Source organism: Orycteropus afer, unplaced genomic scaffold (genome assembly GCF_000298275.1).
Source record: "Orycteropus afer afer isolate SDZICR_OR568_19922 unplaced genomic scaffold, OryAfe1.0 scaffold00192, whole genome shotgun sequence".
Taxonomy (NCBI): domain Eukaryota; kingdom Metazoa; phylum Chordata; class Mammalia; order Tubulidentata; family Orycteropodidae; genus Orycteropus; species Orycteropus afer.
In genome coordinates, this window is record NW_006921779.1 from 2312040 (window position 1) to 2327826 (window position 15787).

General features: G+C 45.6%; 2 protein-coding genes across 2 annotated transcripts in view; one reads left to right on the forward strand and one right to left on the reverse strand.

Annotated features, from left to right (window-relative positions):
* SF3A3 (splicing factor 3a subunit 3) overlaps positions 1–966 on the reverse strand; it is a 72328-nt gene extending 71362 nt beyond the window's left edge. Inside the window, exons 1-2 of the mRNA XM_007947666.2 lie at positions 871–966; positions 466–513 (exon numbers count right to left, since the gene is read on the reverse strand). Of these exons, the coding sequence (XP_007945857.1) occupies positions 466–513; positions 871–966 (144 nt within the window). The remainder of the gene's footprint in view (positions 1–465; positions 514–870) is intronic.
* A 6128-nt stretch (positions 967–7094) lies between these two features.
* Positions 7095–15787, forward strand: part of INPP5B (inositol polyphosphate-5-phosphatase B) — a 76206-nt gene continuing 67513 nt past the window's right edge. The window contains exons 1-5 of the mRNA XM_042781880.1: positions 7095–7151; positions 7516–7610; positions 9003–9100; positions 9232–9261; positions 10830–10940. Coding sequence (XP_042637814.1) covers positions 7095–7151; positions 7516–7610; positions 9003–9100; positions 9232–9261; positions 10830–10940 — 391 coding nt within the window. The remainder of the gene's footprint in view (positions 7152–7515; positions 7611–9002; positions 9101–9231; positions 9262–10829; positions 10941–15787) is intronic.

Genomic DNA, 15787 nt, shown 5'->3' on the forward strand with positions numbered 1-15787 from the left:
AAAGTATATTATGTGAACTGCTGTATGAAAAGTGAATTTACTCTGTAAATCTTCACCCAAATCAAAATAAAATTAATAAATAAATAAAAGAAGAAAATGAATTATTATTTGGCAAAGGCAGTTTGGTAGACAAAAATACTTCAAAACAATGGTCTCGAAGGGAAACACTAATATACAGTATTCTTCTCATTGGGGGAACGGGATAGTACCTTCTGTGCCTGACTCACTGAGTCGTTGTAACTCTTCTCTGCACATTTAAGGGATATAGAAAGCTATGAGAAAAGGCATCTTTCTGAGTAACGAAGAAAGCGTGAAAGAGTTGCTCAGTACATTCAGTTTCTGTTCAAGGCAAACAAACCTCGCCAATCAGATTAACTTTGGCCAAGGCCCGTGGTGAGACACAGTACTCTGCCTGCCTATCTTCTTTTTCCGCCTACCCAACCCGAAAGACAGCACAGCACTCACATCTTCCATGGCCCGTGTACGGTGGTCAGAATTGATTTGGTCCCGTAGCTGAAGAAAGGCAAACGGTGACATAGACGCTGTTAGTCGGAGTCCAGGAGTTGGGAAAGCCGCCCGAAGGCGGAGCTTATCCTCTGAGGTCTCAGCGACAGAAACTGAGGTCTCTGGGGCGCTGGGCCTGGGAAAAAGCTTACCAAGACCAGAGCTTTGGAGGGAGGGCCCCCCCGGGGGCGGGGGCAGGCGGCGGAGCGTGGGGCTGGGGAAGTTACCAAAGCTGGAGCTTCGAGAGGGATCCCCGCCCCGAGGGCAGAGAGCGGGACAGGTCTGAGGCCAAAGAAAGCGCTCAGCGGTTAAACGCGGGGCTAGGGGCCCAGACTCAGAAGTAACCTTTGCGCAGGCTCTACTCACTGTGGACTTCTTAGTAAGCATCTCCTTCGCCATGACGTCCATGAGCCGTTCCTTCTCCTCATGATATCGCCGCTGCTGTTCCAGAATTGTCTCCATCTTCCCTTCCCCGCGATACCTCAATCCAGAACACCAACGGGGCCAGAAGTAACTCCTGCCGCCTAGCGCGCCTGTTTCCCCGCGTTGCCCGTCCGGCTGCACACAACTTCCGTGAGTGCCGGAAGTACCTTGGGGACTCAAGGAAAAGTGGCACCGCGAGGAGATCCAGTCGGCTGTTGCGATGGCAGCATTGCCTCCTGTTGGTGGAGGTGTAGTGAAGCTATACCGAGCGGTTTGCACATGCCTCTAGGGGGCGATGGAAATCCAAATCCAAATCCAAACCCACGACCTTTGTGTAGATTCCGACTTAAAGCCGACCCCCACAGGGTTTCCAAGGCTATAAATGTTTATGGAAGCAGATTGCCTCATCTTTCTCGTTGGGAGCAGTTGGTGGTGCAGTGGTTAAGACTTTGGGCTGCTAATCAAAAGTTCGGTGGCTCCAACCCACCGGCCGCTCCGCGGGTTAGAGATGAGGCAGTCCGCTTCCATAAAGATCTTGGAAACCCTGTAGAGGATCGGAATCGACTTGATGACAGAAGGTTTGGTTTGGATTTTGAGACTATAGAATGGGAGCTCTGGCGGCGTTGTGCTTAACGCATTCGGCTGCTAACCAAAAGGTCAGAGGTTCCAACCCACTAGCCGCTCAGCGGAAGAAAGATTAGGTAGTCTGCTTCGTAAGGATTTATAGCCTTGGAAACTAGTTGTACTGTACCCTGTAGGAGCATTATGAGTTGGAATCTACTCGATGGCAGTGGGTTCTATGACAGAGGACAATGGCTCCAAAGGGTTTTCAAGGCTGTAAATCTTCACGGAAGCCCACTACCACATCTTTGCCCCGCTGAGGGGCTTGTGGGTTCTAGCCTACGACCTTTCAGTGGGCAGACAAGCGCTCTTTAATCACCAGGACTCCTATGGAATCCAGGAACCTGAATTAAACTGCTGAGCCAGCGGGGAGACTGACTGGATTGAGGGGCAGTTGAACAGCACAGCATTGAGGAACCAGAACTGGAGTCTGGAGCTTTCAGAGTGAACTCTGACAATGTTTTATTTTCTGGACCTCAGCGCCCTTGCCAGTAAAATAGGGATGATACTAGTTATGTTTCTTTTTTTTTTTCCCCTCTTAGAAAGTCACAGCCTAATTATGTATCAGCAGGGGACTGTTTTTGTTGTTGTTGTTAAGTGCCGTCGAGTCTTTTCCGACTCATAGCGACCCCATGCACAGCAGAACGAAACACTGCCCGATCCCGCGCCAGCCCCACAATCCCTGCTATACTTGAGCCCATCATCGCAGCCACCGTATCAATCCATCTCCTTGAAGGCCTCCCCCTCTTTCGACGACCCTCCACCCTACCAAGCATGACATCCTTCTCCAGGGAATGGTCCCTTCTTACAACATGACCAAAATAGGTGAGACGAAGTCTGGCCATTCTTGCTTCCAAGGAGCATTCTGGCTGCACTTCCTCCAGGACAGATCTGTTCGTTCTTTTAGCAGTCCACGGTACTTTCAGCATTCTTCGCCAGCACCACAACTCAAAAGCATCAACTCTTCTTCGGTCTTCCTTATTCATTGTCCAGCTCTCACATGCATACAAGGCGATTGGAAATATCATGGCTTGTGTCAGGCGCACCTTAGTCCTCAATGAGATATCCTTGCTCCTCAGCACTTGAAACAGTTCCTTCGCAGTTGACTTTCCCAATGCTACACGTCGTCTAATGTCCTGACTGCTGCTTCCGTTGGCATCGATTGTAGAACCAAGCAACGTGAATTCCTTTACAACCTCAATCTTCTCTCCATTTATTGTGATGCTGCTCATTGGTCCAGTTGTGAGGATTTTTGTTCATGTTGAGATGTAATCCATACTGCAGACTGTATTCTTCAACCTTCATCAGTAGGTGCCTTAAGTCATCCTCACTCACAGGGGACTAGATAAATAAAATACAGCACATCCAAGCATTGAAATGCTATGTGGGGTGAGAAAATTTGTAAGTTCACATCTAGGTGGAGAAATGAAAACCTACACCCATATGTTTATATGGGCATCCATTCATAGTAGCATTATTCATAATTGCCAAAAAAAAAAAAAAGACACAACCTAAACTGTGAATATATTAACCAAATGTGGCATAAACAGTGCCATAATATGGATGAATCTTGAAAACATCATGTTAAGTTAAAAAAAAACTAAAAAAAAGACTAAAGGGACAGAGTGTATGATTCCATTTATATGAAATGCTCAGAAAGGAGATAGAAGTTAGATGAATAGTTCCCTGGGGTTGGAGATGAGATTTGAAGTGCCTGCAGATGGACTCAAAGCATCTTTTTGGGGTGATGGAAATATAAAATTGTAGTAGTTGCACAATGATTAATTTACTAGAAATAATTGAATTGTACACTTAAAATGAGTGAATTTATGGCATGTAAATTATACTTCAATAAAGTTATCAAAAATCTGCATGAACTTATGTGGAAAAATGGTAACAAAATTAAAAACTGAGTTAGTGTTCGGTGTGTCTTAAGTCTATCTCATTTGAGATAATAAAAGAGATTAAACAAGCTAGCAGAGGTGAAAGGGGATAAAATAGATCCTAAGACACATGGAGATCTCCAAGGAACCAGGAGGCAAAAGCTGAAGGGACAAAGACCTTTCTCCAGAGCCAATAAAGATACAATGTCTTCTCCTGGAGCCAGCACCCTGAATTTGGACTTCTAGGTTCCCGAATTGTGAGAAAATAAATGTCTGTTTGTTAAAGCCACCCATTTCTGGTATTTCTGTGATAGCAGCAGATTACTAAGACAGCTATATTTTCCAACTAGTGATCCTTCATCTTTATTTCCAATTTTCACATTCCAATCACCAGTTATAATCAGTATATCTTAATTGCATGTTTGATCAATTTCAGACTGGAGAAGTTGGTAAAAATCTTCAATTTCTTCACCTGTGGCATTAGTGGTTGGTACGTAAATGTGAATAATAGTTGTATTAATTGATCTTCCTTGTAGGCATATGGACATTATCCTATCACTGACAATATTGTACTGAAAGATAGATCTTGAAATGTTTTTTTTGACAATGACTATTGAAGTTGTGAAGGATTCATTTTATATTGGATTAATGGCCATGGAAGCAGCAGTCAAAAAATCAGATAATTTATTGCATTGGGAAAATCTGTAAAAGACCTCTTTAAAGTGTTAAAAAGTAAAGAAGTCACTTTGAGGGCTAACGTACATCTGATCCAAGCCACGGTATTTTCCATCACCTCATTTGCATGTAAAAACTGGACAATGAATAAGAAAGACTGAAAAAGAATTGATCTTTGAACTATGATGTTGGTGAAGAATACTAAATATACCATGGACTGCCAGAAGGAAAAACAAATGTTTTGGAAGGGGAACAGACAGAATGCTCCTTAGAAAGAAGGATGGTGGGACTTCGACTCACATATTCTGGACAAGTTATCAGAAGGGACCAGTGCCTGGAGAAGGTCATCATGCTTAGTAAAATAGAGGGTCAACAAAAAAGAGAAAAAACCTCAAGAGTTGCATTGACACAGTGACAGCAACTGTGGGTTCAAAAATAGCAACTATTGTGGAAATGGTACAGGACTGGGCAATGTTTCATTGTGCTGTGCATAGGGTCTTGCTATGAGTCAGAACCAACTCGATGACACCTAACAACAACAACATAAAGTGTGGTACCAAAGCATAAGGGTTAGGATTTACAACATATATTTTTGAAGGACATAATTCAATCTATAGGAGATACTAAGCATGGATGTGAGGTGGGTGTCCCCTACTTTATTCAGTGACTCTCAACCCTCTGATCTTTCAGCACTGTATCAATCCTTTTTCCTGTCATCACTGAGATGATTTTGAAACTGAATCTAAATAAACTTGAGATCTACTTGTGCTGTGAATGTTTCCAGGAAAATGAAAAAGTTAGAGAGAAGGGGATATTTGTTTCTGGAAAGGGTTTACTTATGCAAGGTCAAGTCAGACTGGTAATTAGGGGGCAACTCCTAGCTTAGGGAAAGGGGAGGGGGACTGGATAGAAGCTTCACTGATCACCCAGTGCTCAGAACTGGCCTTCAGTTTGGGTCAAAGTTTAAGAATAAGTATATTCATTAAATTAATCTAATAAACATGTTTTATAGGCCAACTCTGTGCCAGAAACTGTGCTGGGTGATGAGGAAAAGACACAATCCTGTCCTCAGAGCATTTACAGCTCAGTGAAATGTGAATAGATCAGAGAGACCTATCCTAAAATCCTTATCTGAGCTGGCCCTTTTGGTTCATCTGAAGCAGCTGCCTCATCTTAGATGGGGAAATTGGGGCTCAAAAAGGAAAAAGATCTTGCCAAGGACACATGGCCAGGTAAATGAGGGAAAAGGGCTTGAACAACAACACAATCCATCCTCAGGACGACTTCAGAGCTGAGAGCCCTCTCCCATGTGTCCTATCTCCTCCCAGAGGAATGCAGAACTCAGCCTCTGTGTAGTAACAGCCAGAGTACTACATATGAGCACTGTCACGTGCTTCACAAGGTTTACTGACACCGTTACCCTCCTAACAGCCCCACGACGACGCAGGAGGGACTGAGGCTAAAGGAGGAAATACGGCAGTGTCTGGTAGTATAGATGGCACAGGAATTGGAGTCAGACTTTCTGTCGTGTCCCAATTTTGCCACTCTTTTGCTTCAGGGCCTTGGTCAAATTGCTTAACCTCTCCGAAAAATGAGGACATGCTTCTTCACAGTGTTCTCCTATACGCCTGAGTAGAACAGTTATTGTGGAGGACAGTTCCAGTAGAGGGCAGATCTGGCCCACCCAGAGTGGGAGGAGCTGAGGACAGAATTAAGGAAGAAATAAAAATGCGTTATTTTTCCTAGGAAGGCAAACATAAACACAAACATCTTCCTTTAGGGTCTTGGGCAGGAACCTATGGTCCCAGGACTTGGAGGTCCAGGAATTGGGGTTACAGTATTTATTGGAGACACTTTTCCTAAAAAAGGACCCCAGCATACCCCAGGACCTAAGGAGTTAATGGGTATGGGGACACCCCACACCCACATACCCACACACACAGCCATGATTGACATGGACATGCTGGGACTTGTAGGCTGGCTGACCAACGTGCGACGAGGAGGCTGTTGGGAAATGTAGTCACTGGCCCGGCCTGAGGCCCAAGGTATCCCGCGCCCAGCAGTGACAGCTCAGGAGGTAGGCGGCATTGGCAGAGGGCTGGGAGCAGGTTTTGAGCAGAGGAACCAGGGCAGGACTGGGAAAGAGGGAAGAGGCAAGCTGACAACTGAGGCCCCTGTCCTACAGCCCTCAGGACTGGACACCCTCGGCCTGTGGCTGATGCAATGGGGCCTGCGGGCTTGGGATGGGGGTGGGGGCAACCAGACACTTTTCCCACCTCCAAGGGAAAAGGAATAGGATAGGACCCTCCCTTCCTGAGAGTAAGGATATCATCCCCCAACCCAGTGGAAACCACCACCCAGAGGGACTCCGCAGAGCTATCCTTCTTCCAAAAAAAAGGAGGCAGAATCCCGTTCCCGGAGCAATAGGACTGGGCTCCCTACTCCAATAACGGTACCAAGCACCCCACTTCCCACAAGGAACCACACTCAGGAACAACTAGATCCCCCTCCCAAACAAAACCCAAAAATGCACTGCCATTGAATGATTCTGACTCATATTGACCCTTTAGGACAGAGTAAAACTGCCTAATAGGGTTTCCAAGGCTGTAAACTTTACAGAAGCAGACTGCCTCATCTTTCTCCTGCCGGGCGCCTGGTGGGTTCCAACAACTCACCCTTTGGTTAGTAGCCAAATACTTTAACCACTATGCCACCAGAGCTCCTTTAGCAGACAAAGGACAGTACAATAAATTGTACATCCCACTAGGGCCAAAGAGACAGGACCTTCTCCTTAGGAACTTTAAATGTCCCCATCCTAGGGAAGATGAGGAGGCCCAGGCCACCCCTCTACCCTCTCCCTCCACAAAGGCCCCTCCTTCTTGCCCCTAGACCTTTGAAGCAGCCCCATTACCTCCTGGGTATCTTGTTGACCAAAGGGGGCACTCATCTACCCCCTGCTCAGGGTGGGTCTCTTCAGCAGGGGTCACCATGGACCAGTCTGTGGCAGTTCAGGAGACACTGGCTGAGGGGGAATATTGCATCATCATATCCTTTTCAGAACTGAAACGCCAGCCCTGGAGCCTGCTCTGGCCTTGGGAAGCAGAATAGAACGTGCCTTGGTGTCCATCTGCAATTTCTCCTTGCTCAGAGAGAGAAGGAAATCAGTATTCATTAAATACCTACCCAGTGCTGGACTCTGCCAGATGCTTTAAATACTCAGTTATCTTCCTATCCACTTTCCCCTTCTCTCCCCACAAGCACTGATAGAGAAGTTTCAGAGAGATAAAGTGATTTGCCCAAGGTCACACAGTGAATCTGTGGGGCCAAGGGGAAGGTAAAAAATGTGGGCTGGGCAGAGTTGGGAAAGCCCTGGCCTCTGGTTTCTGTTTCCCTTGACTCTGAGCAGCAGGCGGTGCAAGGCATGCTGTGTGAGGGAGACAGTCGGCAGAGTCGCCTCCTGGGGCTTGTCCGCCACCGCCTGGAACACGGTGGCCAGGAATACGCGTAAGTGAGGGGTTCGAGCCTTGCCTCTCTGGGCTGTGGGGTTATCCTGCACTGTATCCTCCAGCTGGACTTCAGCCATCCCTCTATGGCAGGATCTGAATCTTCTAGAAAAATTATAATAATATATAATAATAATAATAATAAAATAATGATAGTTAATACGCTTTGAAGATTTACACTGTACCAGTGCTATCTAAGCCATTCACATGCATTAACTTATTTAATTTTCACAACTTGATGGGGGAGCTCCTGAAGAGACAGTTTAACATACTACTCCGAAGTTGGAGTTCCAACCAGCTGCCTGAATTCGAATTCAGCCTTTGTTACTTCAGAAGTACATGACCTTGAGCAAATTGTGTTACTCCTCTGTACATCAATTTGTCAAGATTAAAGTGAGTCAGTACCTGTAAAGTTTTTAAAACATTAGGAGGTACCCCCCAAAACCAACGAACCAACCAAACAAGCTTGCTGCTGCTGAGTCAATTCTGACTCATGGCAACCCCATGTGTTACAGAGGAGAACTGCTCCAGAAGGGTTTTCTTGGCTGTAATCTTCACAGAAACAGATTGCCAGGTGTTTCTTCCCCTGACTCCTGGTTGGGTTCAAATCACAACTTTTAGGTTAGTAGTTGGGCGCAAACCACTTGTGGCACCCAGGGATTAGTACTCAATTGAGCAAATGCTAAATGCCAGTAGCATCCAGGTATTACACAGAAGCAGAGAGAAAGAGGGAGAGAGAGAGTAAGCAACTAAGAGAGTCTAAGGTTTCATAGCTTATCAATGAACCTCAGGGTCTCAAAGCTGGGAAGGAGGGGGACTTCGATGTTTTTTTAATCCACCATTCTCATTTTAAGGAGCTCTGGTAGCATAGTGCCTAAGGCACTTGACTGCTAACCAGAAGGCTGGCAGTTCAAACCCACCAGCCACTCCTCGGAAGGAAAATGGGGCAATCTACTTCCGTAGTGACACTGCCTTGGAAACCCAAGGAGGGGTCGCTATGAGTCGGGTCCGACTCGACGGCACATAACAACAAACAGCAATCCTCATTTTACACATGGAGAAACTGAAGTCCTAGGAGGGGAAGTGGGTGGCTGAGATTACACCATCTCTCTCATACACAGTGCTAGAATGTGCAATGTATGGATCTCGCACGTCTTACTAACAAAGCAGGAGCTCCCCCAAATGAAAGAAGTTTAGCTTTGATGTCCTCATCTATAAAGCTGGAGTCCATGGTGGGCATTGGGGAAAGAGATGGTGCAAGGAGGTATGCTTCCTCAGGGCCCATGAGCACAGTCCAAAGGCTCTAGGAGGGAGTGTAACCACCTTGAGCCTGCAGAATGGGCCTATGGGACAATCAGCAGCCCCTCCCCTCACATCTGCTTCCTGCCTTTAGCCTCTTCCTGTACACGCACCGGAGGATGGCCATTACTGGGGACGATGTTTCTTTGGACCAGATTGTGCCGGTCTCAAGGGATTTTTCACTGGAAGAAGGTGCCACAGGGGGCTGGGTGGTAGGAATTCCAAACCCCTGGACCCTTAGGTCACCTCTACTTCATTGGGGGGGGGTGTATTGGGAGCAAGGATGGGGCTTTGGTATTCATCTCTCACCTCCCTACCCACAGTGTCTCCAGATGGTGAACTCTACATCCTTGGTGAGTGGTGCTCTCAGTCCGGGTTCCAGCTGGGGCAGGGGGTATAGAACCTGCAGAGAGTGATGAATGATGTGAAGTAAGAGTGCCCCCTGAGATCATTACTGTGCCAAGTAAGATCTGTGGGGTCTGGTCCTTGTCCACCCCCCACCTCCTCTCTAACCACTCTCCTTGCTTATTGCACTCAAGATACTCTGGATTGCTCGGTATGTTCCCATATGACACATTCCCACCTTGCAAGCTTCTCCCTCTTCCTGAAAGCCCTCAGACCTCATTTCCTGAGCCAACTCCTACTCTTCCTTCACATCTTATTTTTCCCAGGAAGCCTTGGCTGATTCTGTATCTCATTGATACACCTTCCTGTTTCTCATCCTTGGCAGCTCTCAGTCACTCAAAGTTACTTAATCATTTGTAATAATTTATTTAATGTCTATCTTCTTTGCTAGACTCCAATAATAAAAATGATACTCACTGCTGTCGAGTGGATTAGACTCATAGTGACCCCTCCTTGGGTTTCCGAGGCGATATCTCTATGGAAGTAGATTGCCTCATCTTCCTTCCGAGGACTGGCTGGTGGGTTTGAACCGCCAGCCTTCTGGTTAGCAGTCAAATGCCTTAGGCACTACACCACCAGAGCTCCTACAATAGAAGTGAATATTTAATCTGTAATTACTCTGGGCCAGGCACTATGCTAAACACTTTACACATTTACTGTGCTTTCCTCACAACTCTATGACATTATCACTGTTTTCATCCCCAGTTTGTAACTGAGGCTCAGGAGAATTAAGCAATTTAGTAAGTGGTGTGTTTTAGTTATCTAGTGCTGCTACAACAAAGATAGCCCAAGTGAGGGGCTTTAACAAACAGAAATTTATTTTCCTCACAGTTTAGGAGGTTAGAAGCCTAGTCACTCTGCTAATTCATTATTCTGGGACTTGATTTTGAGTGCCAACCACATACCAAGTAGTAAGCATGGACTATTATTAACGGGAGCCTTCCACAACCCGGAAGGAAGACTGGACAATCAACTTCTGTAAAGATTTACTGCCTCGGAAACCCAAAGTAGGTCTCTGTGAGTGGAATCAATTCGATGGCAGTGAGTTTGGTTTTTGATTTTCCACAGTTTAGCTCCCCGAAGACAGGCCCATGTCTATTCCCAACACCATGGTATTCCCAGTGCCCAGCAGAGACCCTGGCATACCCAGGGTATACTGACTGATGCATAGTTCTCTTGTCTGCCTCTTAAATGCCTTTTGTTCCACTGGGCAGGGAATAGACACACATCAAGAGAACATGTTCTTTCCAGCTCCGTCTAGTACTGTTGGAGTGAGGCTTCTCAGAACTTTGGTTCACCCCATTTATAAAGTGGAGCTGATATTAATTTGGAGCTGAAGATATAGAAGGTTCCCTTATTGCCCCAGCAGTAGCCCTGAGTGAGTTGCTTAAGGGTTAAAGGTGCTTTGGAAGCCTGGACTGCTAATTCTCCATTCTAGGAATTCCAGCCTTAAGGTGAATCTAAGCACTTATAGCTCCTGGCAGCCAAGGACTCATTTTCTGTCTCCTCTGTGCAGGGTCAGATGTGACCGTCCAGCTGGATACCTCAGAGCTCAGCCTTGTATTCCAGCTACCCTTTGGCTCACATACCAGGATGTTCCTCCAGGAAGTTGCCAGGGCCTGTCCAGGTAGGTAAGACCCCAGGATCCCTTGGGGATATGACTGGGCACTGAACTATCCACTCGTTGACTTTCCACGCTTTGGACTCAACTTCATGGTTATTATGCCCTCTCAAAGCTGCTGGCATGAGGACACAGTGCCCCAAGCCAATAGCCAACTACAGTGTTTGCTCTTTACCAGTTTCTGGACCTGAGTTTTTTTCCCCAGCAGGACCTCTTTGCCCGCTGGCTCTGGTTTGTGATTCTGGTGCAGATATCTCTTACAAGTTGGCAGGGTCAGCAGCTCTAGAGGTTCATCTTCCCTCTCTCTGCCAACAACAGCTAAAACCAAGGGAAGACTGCCAGGTGGGCTTTCCTACGCTTGAACCTTGCTCTGACTACCCCTCCCCCTTTCCAAACTGCAGCTGAGAAAATAGTCTAGCTTTGGCTAAGCAGTGAGAAATTAATGGCTTCTAGAGCAGAATTTGTTTAGATCTGGAGATAACCTAGACAGGTAAAGGAGAGTTTGTACAAGAAAATCAGCCACAGAGCATGCAAATTCCAGCCACCAAGTGCTGTGGCTTAGGTGTTTATCTAACACATACCCTATTTCCTTTCCAGCTAAGATCTTGTCTCTGCAGGAATAGGGGTGGAAATTGCCTTCTATCAAAGTCTGACTATAGAACCTCCTGGAGCTTCAACTTGTTTTACCAAAGAGCCTCTGGGGACTTTAGATGCAGATATGGGGTGTAGGGGGGAAAAAAGTAGAAATTAATTATTGTGCTTTGTGTGAAAGTTTACAGAGAAAATTCATTTTCCATTCAACAGTTCATATACATTTTGTTCCATGACATAGGTTACAGTCCCCACAATGTAACAGCTCCCTTCTCACTTCCTTCCTGTGGTTACATCTTCCCTGTGTCCTTCTTTCCTATGCACTTCTGCCCTCTGAGCTATATTCTTGTGCAAGTGCTGCTCTTCTGATCTCCCGTGATGGATTGTTCTAAGGAGTACACCTATCTGGCTTAATTTTTCACTTTGTAGGCCTGTCTGTTGTTTGGCTGGAAGCCTGGGAGTGAGTTCAATTCCAGGCTTAGATGGTGACTAGGAGACATAGTCTTGGAGATTTCACCAATCTCTTTCAGACCAGTAAGCCTAGTCTTTTATTTATTTATTTATTTAAATGATTTTTAGTTTTGTTCCAGATTTTTCTCCTGGATCTCCTATTCTGATCCCTTCTGGAGTGGTTGACAGTGGTAGTGGGGCACCATCTAGTTCTTTTGGTCTCAGGGTCATGTAGACTGAGGTTTCCATGGTCCACTAGTCCTTTGGACTAATTGTTTCCATGCATCTTTGAGTTTCTTCACTCTTCTTTGCTTCAGACAGGGAGACACCAATTCTTGTGCCTTAGATGGCTGCTTGCAAGTTTTTAAGACCCCAGTCGCTACTTACCAAAATAGGATGTAGAACAACATTTTTGTGAAGCATGTTATGCCAATTGAGCTTGATGTCCCTTGCAACCATGGTCCTGAGCCCATGGTCCTGGTGAATCACTCCCTTAAGGTGTTGGCTATGGCTAGGAAGTTATCATAATTTTGTCCCCTGTTAGCTCTATTATATTTAAGGACATTCTTATAACACATACAAATATATATGTAGAAGCATCATCTGCCAAATTTATATGTGATCCTGGGAATATTCCCTTTTGCCTACCCATACCTGATCATTTTGTTTGACTGCTAACCAGAAGGCTGGCAGTTCAAACCCACCAGCCACTCCTCGGAAGGAAGGTTGGGCAATCTACTTCCGTAGTGATATTGCCTTGGAAACCAAAGGAGGGGTCGCTATGAATTGGGTCCAACTTGACAGCAGTGTGTACCTATATATCTACCCATAGATTAATGTTTGTTATTGTGGATAATGCTGTATCGTGTATGTAAAAGTATATACCTTTGTTGTCTGTACTTCTTGTGACCTCTCCACATCTTCATTTTCCTTAGTGTTATTATTTTGGTCACCTGCTTTTAGTATATTACCTTTCAGTTCACCCAAATCCATACTTATCTCTTACCTATCTACTAATTTTCCCTCCCTTCCCCTCTCATCCCAGATAACTAAATTATAGAGCCTCGAATGCCTGGTTAAGGAGTATACAATCTGTTCTACAAGCAGGGAGAAATTTATCCCCATATCTTAAAATAATTATAAAGTTTATTATTATTATTTTATGGTTATTATTAGTAGTTGTAAGAGGGATAATAATAGTAATAATAGCAAAGAGCATGGGCTTTGAAGCTACACAGACCGTTAAGTTTGAAACCCATCTCTGTTGGCCTATAGCTGTGTGACTAGGTAAGCCACCTCCCTCTCTGAACCTTTGTTTTTACAGACTTCTATAAGAAAAGACTATCTTCCTCAGGGGATTGTGAGAATTAAATGAATAACACATGTGAAAGTGCCCAGCACAAAGGAGAAACTCAGAAAATGTCTCCTCCTTCTGTACAAAAGGGCTCCTAACTTAGCTAACATTCGTTGTTGATTTACTATGTGCTAGACATTGTTCTTGAGGGGCTCTGGTAGCATAGTGTCTAAGGCACTTGACTGCTAACCAGAAGGCTGGTGGTTCAAACCCACCAGCCACTCCTCAGAAGGAAGGTTGGGCAATCTACTTCTATAGTGATACCGCCTCGGAAATCCAAGGAGGGGTCGTTATGGGTCGGGTCCGACTCAATGGCACATAACAACAACAACAGCAGACATTGTTCTAAGAACTTCGCACACACCATTTCATTTAATCCACACTATAACCTTATGTGATAAGTGAAACGTCTTCATTTTACACAGGAGGAAACTAAGGCTCCAAAGCTTAAGTGCCTTGTCTGAGTACATAGCTGGTAAACTGTAGAGCCATAACAAGACGGTCCTACTCCAAAGCCGGAGCTCTGGAGTGCTTTGCTTTAGTGTTTCTGTAGCTTGTGGTGCCCTGTCCTATACAGACAGCTCAGGGATAGCTTCATTTAAGAGGTGATGCTTAAGACTTGAGGGAGCTCTGGTAGCATAGCGCCTAAGGCACTTGACTGCTAACCAGAAGGCTGGCAGTTCAAACCCACCAGCCACTCCTCAGAAGGAAGATGGGGCAATCTACTTCCCTAGTGATACTGTCCTGGAAACCCAAGGAGGGGTCGCTATAATACTCGATGGCACATAATAACAACAACAACAGCTTAAGACTTGAAGGATGAATAAGAGTTTTCCCAGGCAGACAACAAGGAGGAAAAAGGCGTGGTAGTCAGAGGAAAGAGCAGGTCATTGGGTGGGGCTGAGCTTGGGGTATAGGAGGAGGATGCAGAGAGATTGAGCCAGGAGAGGCCAGCAGAGAACAACTCATAAAGGTTCTTGAATGGCCAAGATAAAGCCTGGACTTTGCTCTACACCTCCCAGGGAGCCAGTAAAAGATTTTAAGCTATGTGTGACAAGGCAGGATTCAGGATTCACGTGTTAGCAAAGTCCCTCTGGCAACTGAGGTGGAAGAAAAGAAGCTAGCACAGGGAGATCTACAGGAATGTATTGCAGTGGTTCAGACTATAAAGAATGTGGCTTGGGCCAGACCGCTGGAGAGGAAGAGGGGAAGAGAAGACGAACACTAAGGAGAGCAAACTGATGAGAACGAAGGTGCTATGAGGATAGTAAATTGGCGTTGTGTTTACAACTTTATCATCAGTGGTTAGAACAGTGCCTGGTAAGTAGTAAGCCCTTAATGAATGTTTGTTGATTGGATGAACAGAGCTTGGTACTTGGCTGTGAAAGTAAAGGAGAGAGGAGCTGAGGATGGCTTCCCTCTTTGGGGCTTGGGTGACTACTTTGCATTCCCCTATCTACTCTTCTTTCTGGGGTCCATACTGGAGTACCAGCCAGTAAATGGTACTAACTCACTTTTTCTGGGCAGCTGTCATGGTGGGAACTTCCCCCAAGGACTCTCAGAGCTGACAGGCCCTTGGACATCTGCCAGTCCAACCCTTGAATTTCACAGATAAAGAGATCGAGGTCCATAGATGTTTAGATTATCTAGTGCTGGTCTAACAGAAAATACTACAAGTGGATGGGTTTAACAAACAGGGATTTTATTCTCTTACAGTTTTGGAGGCTAGAAGTCCGAGGTCAAAGTGCCAGCTCTAGGGGCTGGGTGAAGGCTCCTCAACCTTGGGCTTCAGTTCTGCCTCCTGCTTCTGGCCCACAGAGACTGGAGGTTGCTCTTAACTCAGGCAGCTGCTGGCTGCTGAGGCTGACAAACCCAAAGTCGACAAATAAAATGGCACAGTCCCAAGAGTATTAAGCAACACAGTGGCCCCTAGTTCAAGTCCAGAAATAGTCCCAAGATTGGCAGGCAACATTATCGGCTGGTGAATAAAGATGGCTATGTGCAAGGCTGTGTGGTTGATCAAACTTGTCTGTCGGTTTGTCCTACCGTGGTGACGTATTGATGTGAGATTTGAGGCTGAGCCACTGGTGTTTCAAACCCAGCGGGATGCACACGGTGCACAGGTATCAGCCCAGCTTACAAATTGAGACAGACTAGGAAGGAGGAGGAGGCTGTCCACTTCTCAAAGAATTGGCCAGGGAAAACCTGATGAATAGCAAAGAAACACTGTTTGATACATTACTGTGCAACTTTATGAATAGTCCAGTTAGGTTAGAAGCCTCTCAAAATGGGACTGGGAAAGAGCTGCATCATCAGAGTAAACCCAGCCTTACTCCTATGGATAAGGTAAAACTTTCAAGACCTCCATTTGCTGATGTGGCACCACTCAAATTGAAGAGAAACAGCTGCAGACATCCATTAATCATTGGAACATGGAATGTACGAAGTATGAATCTAG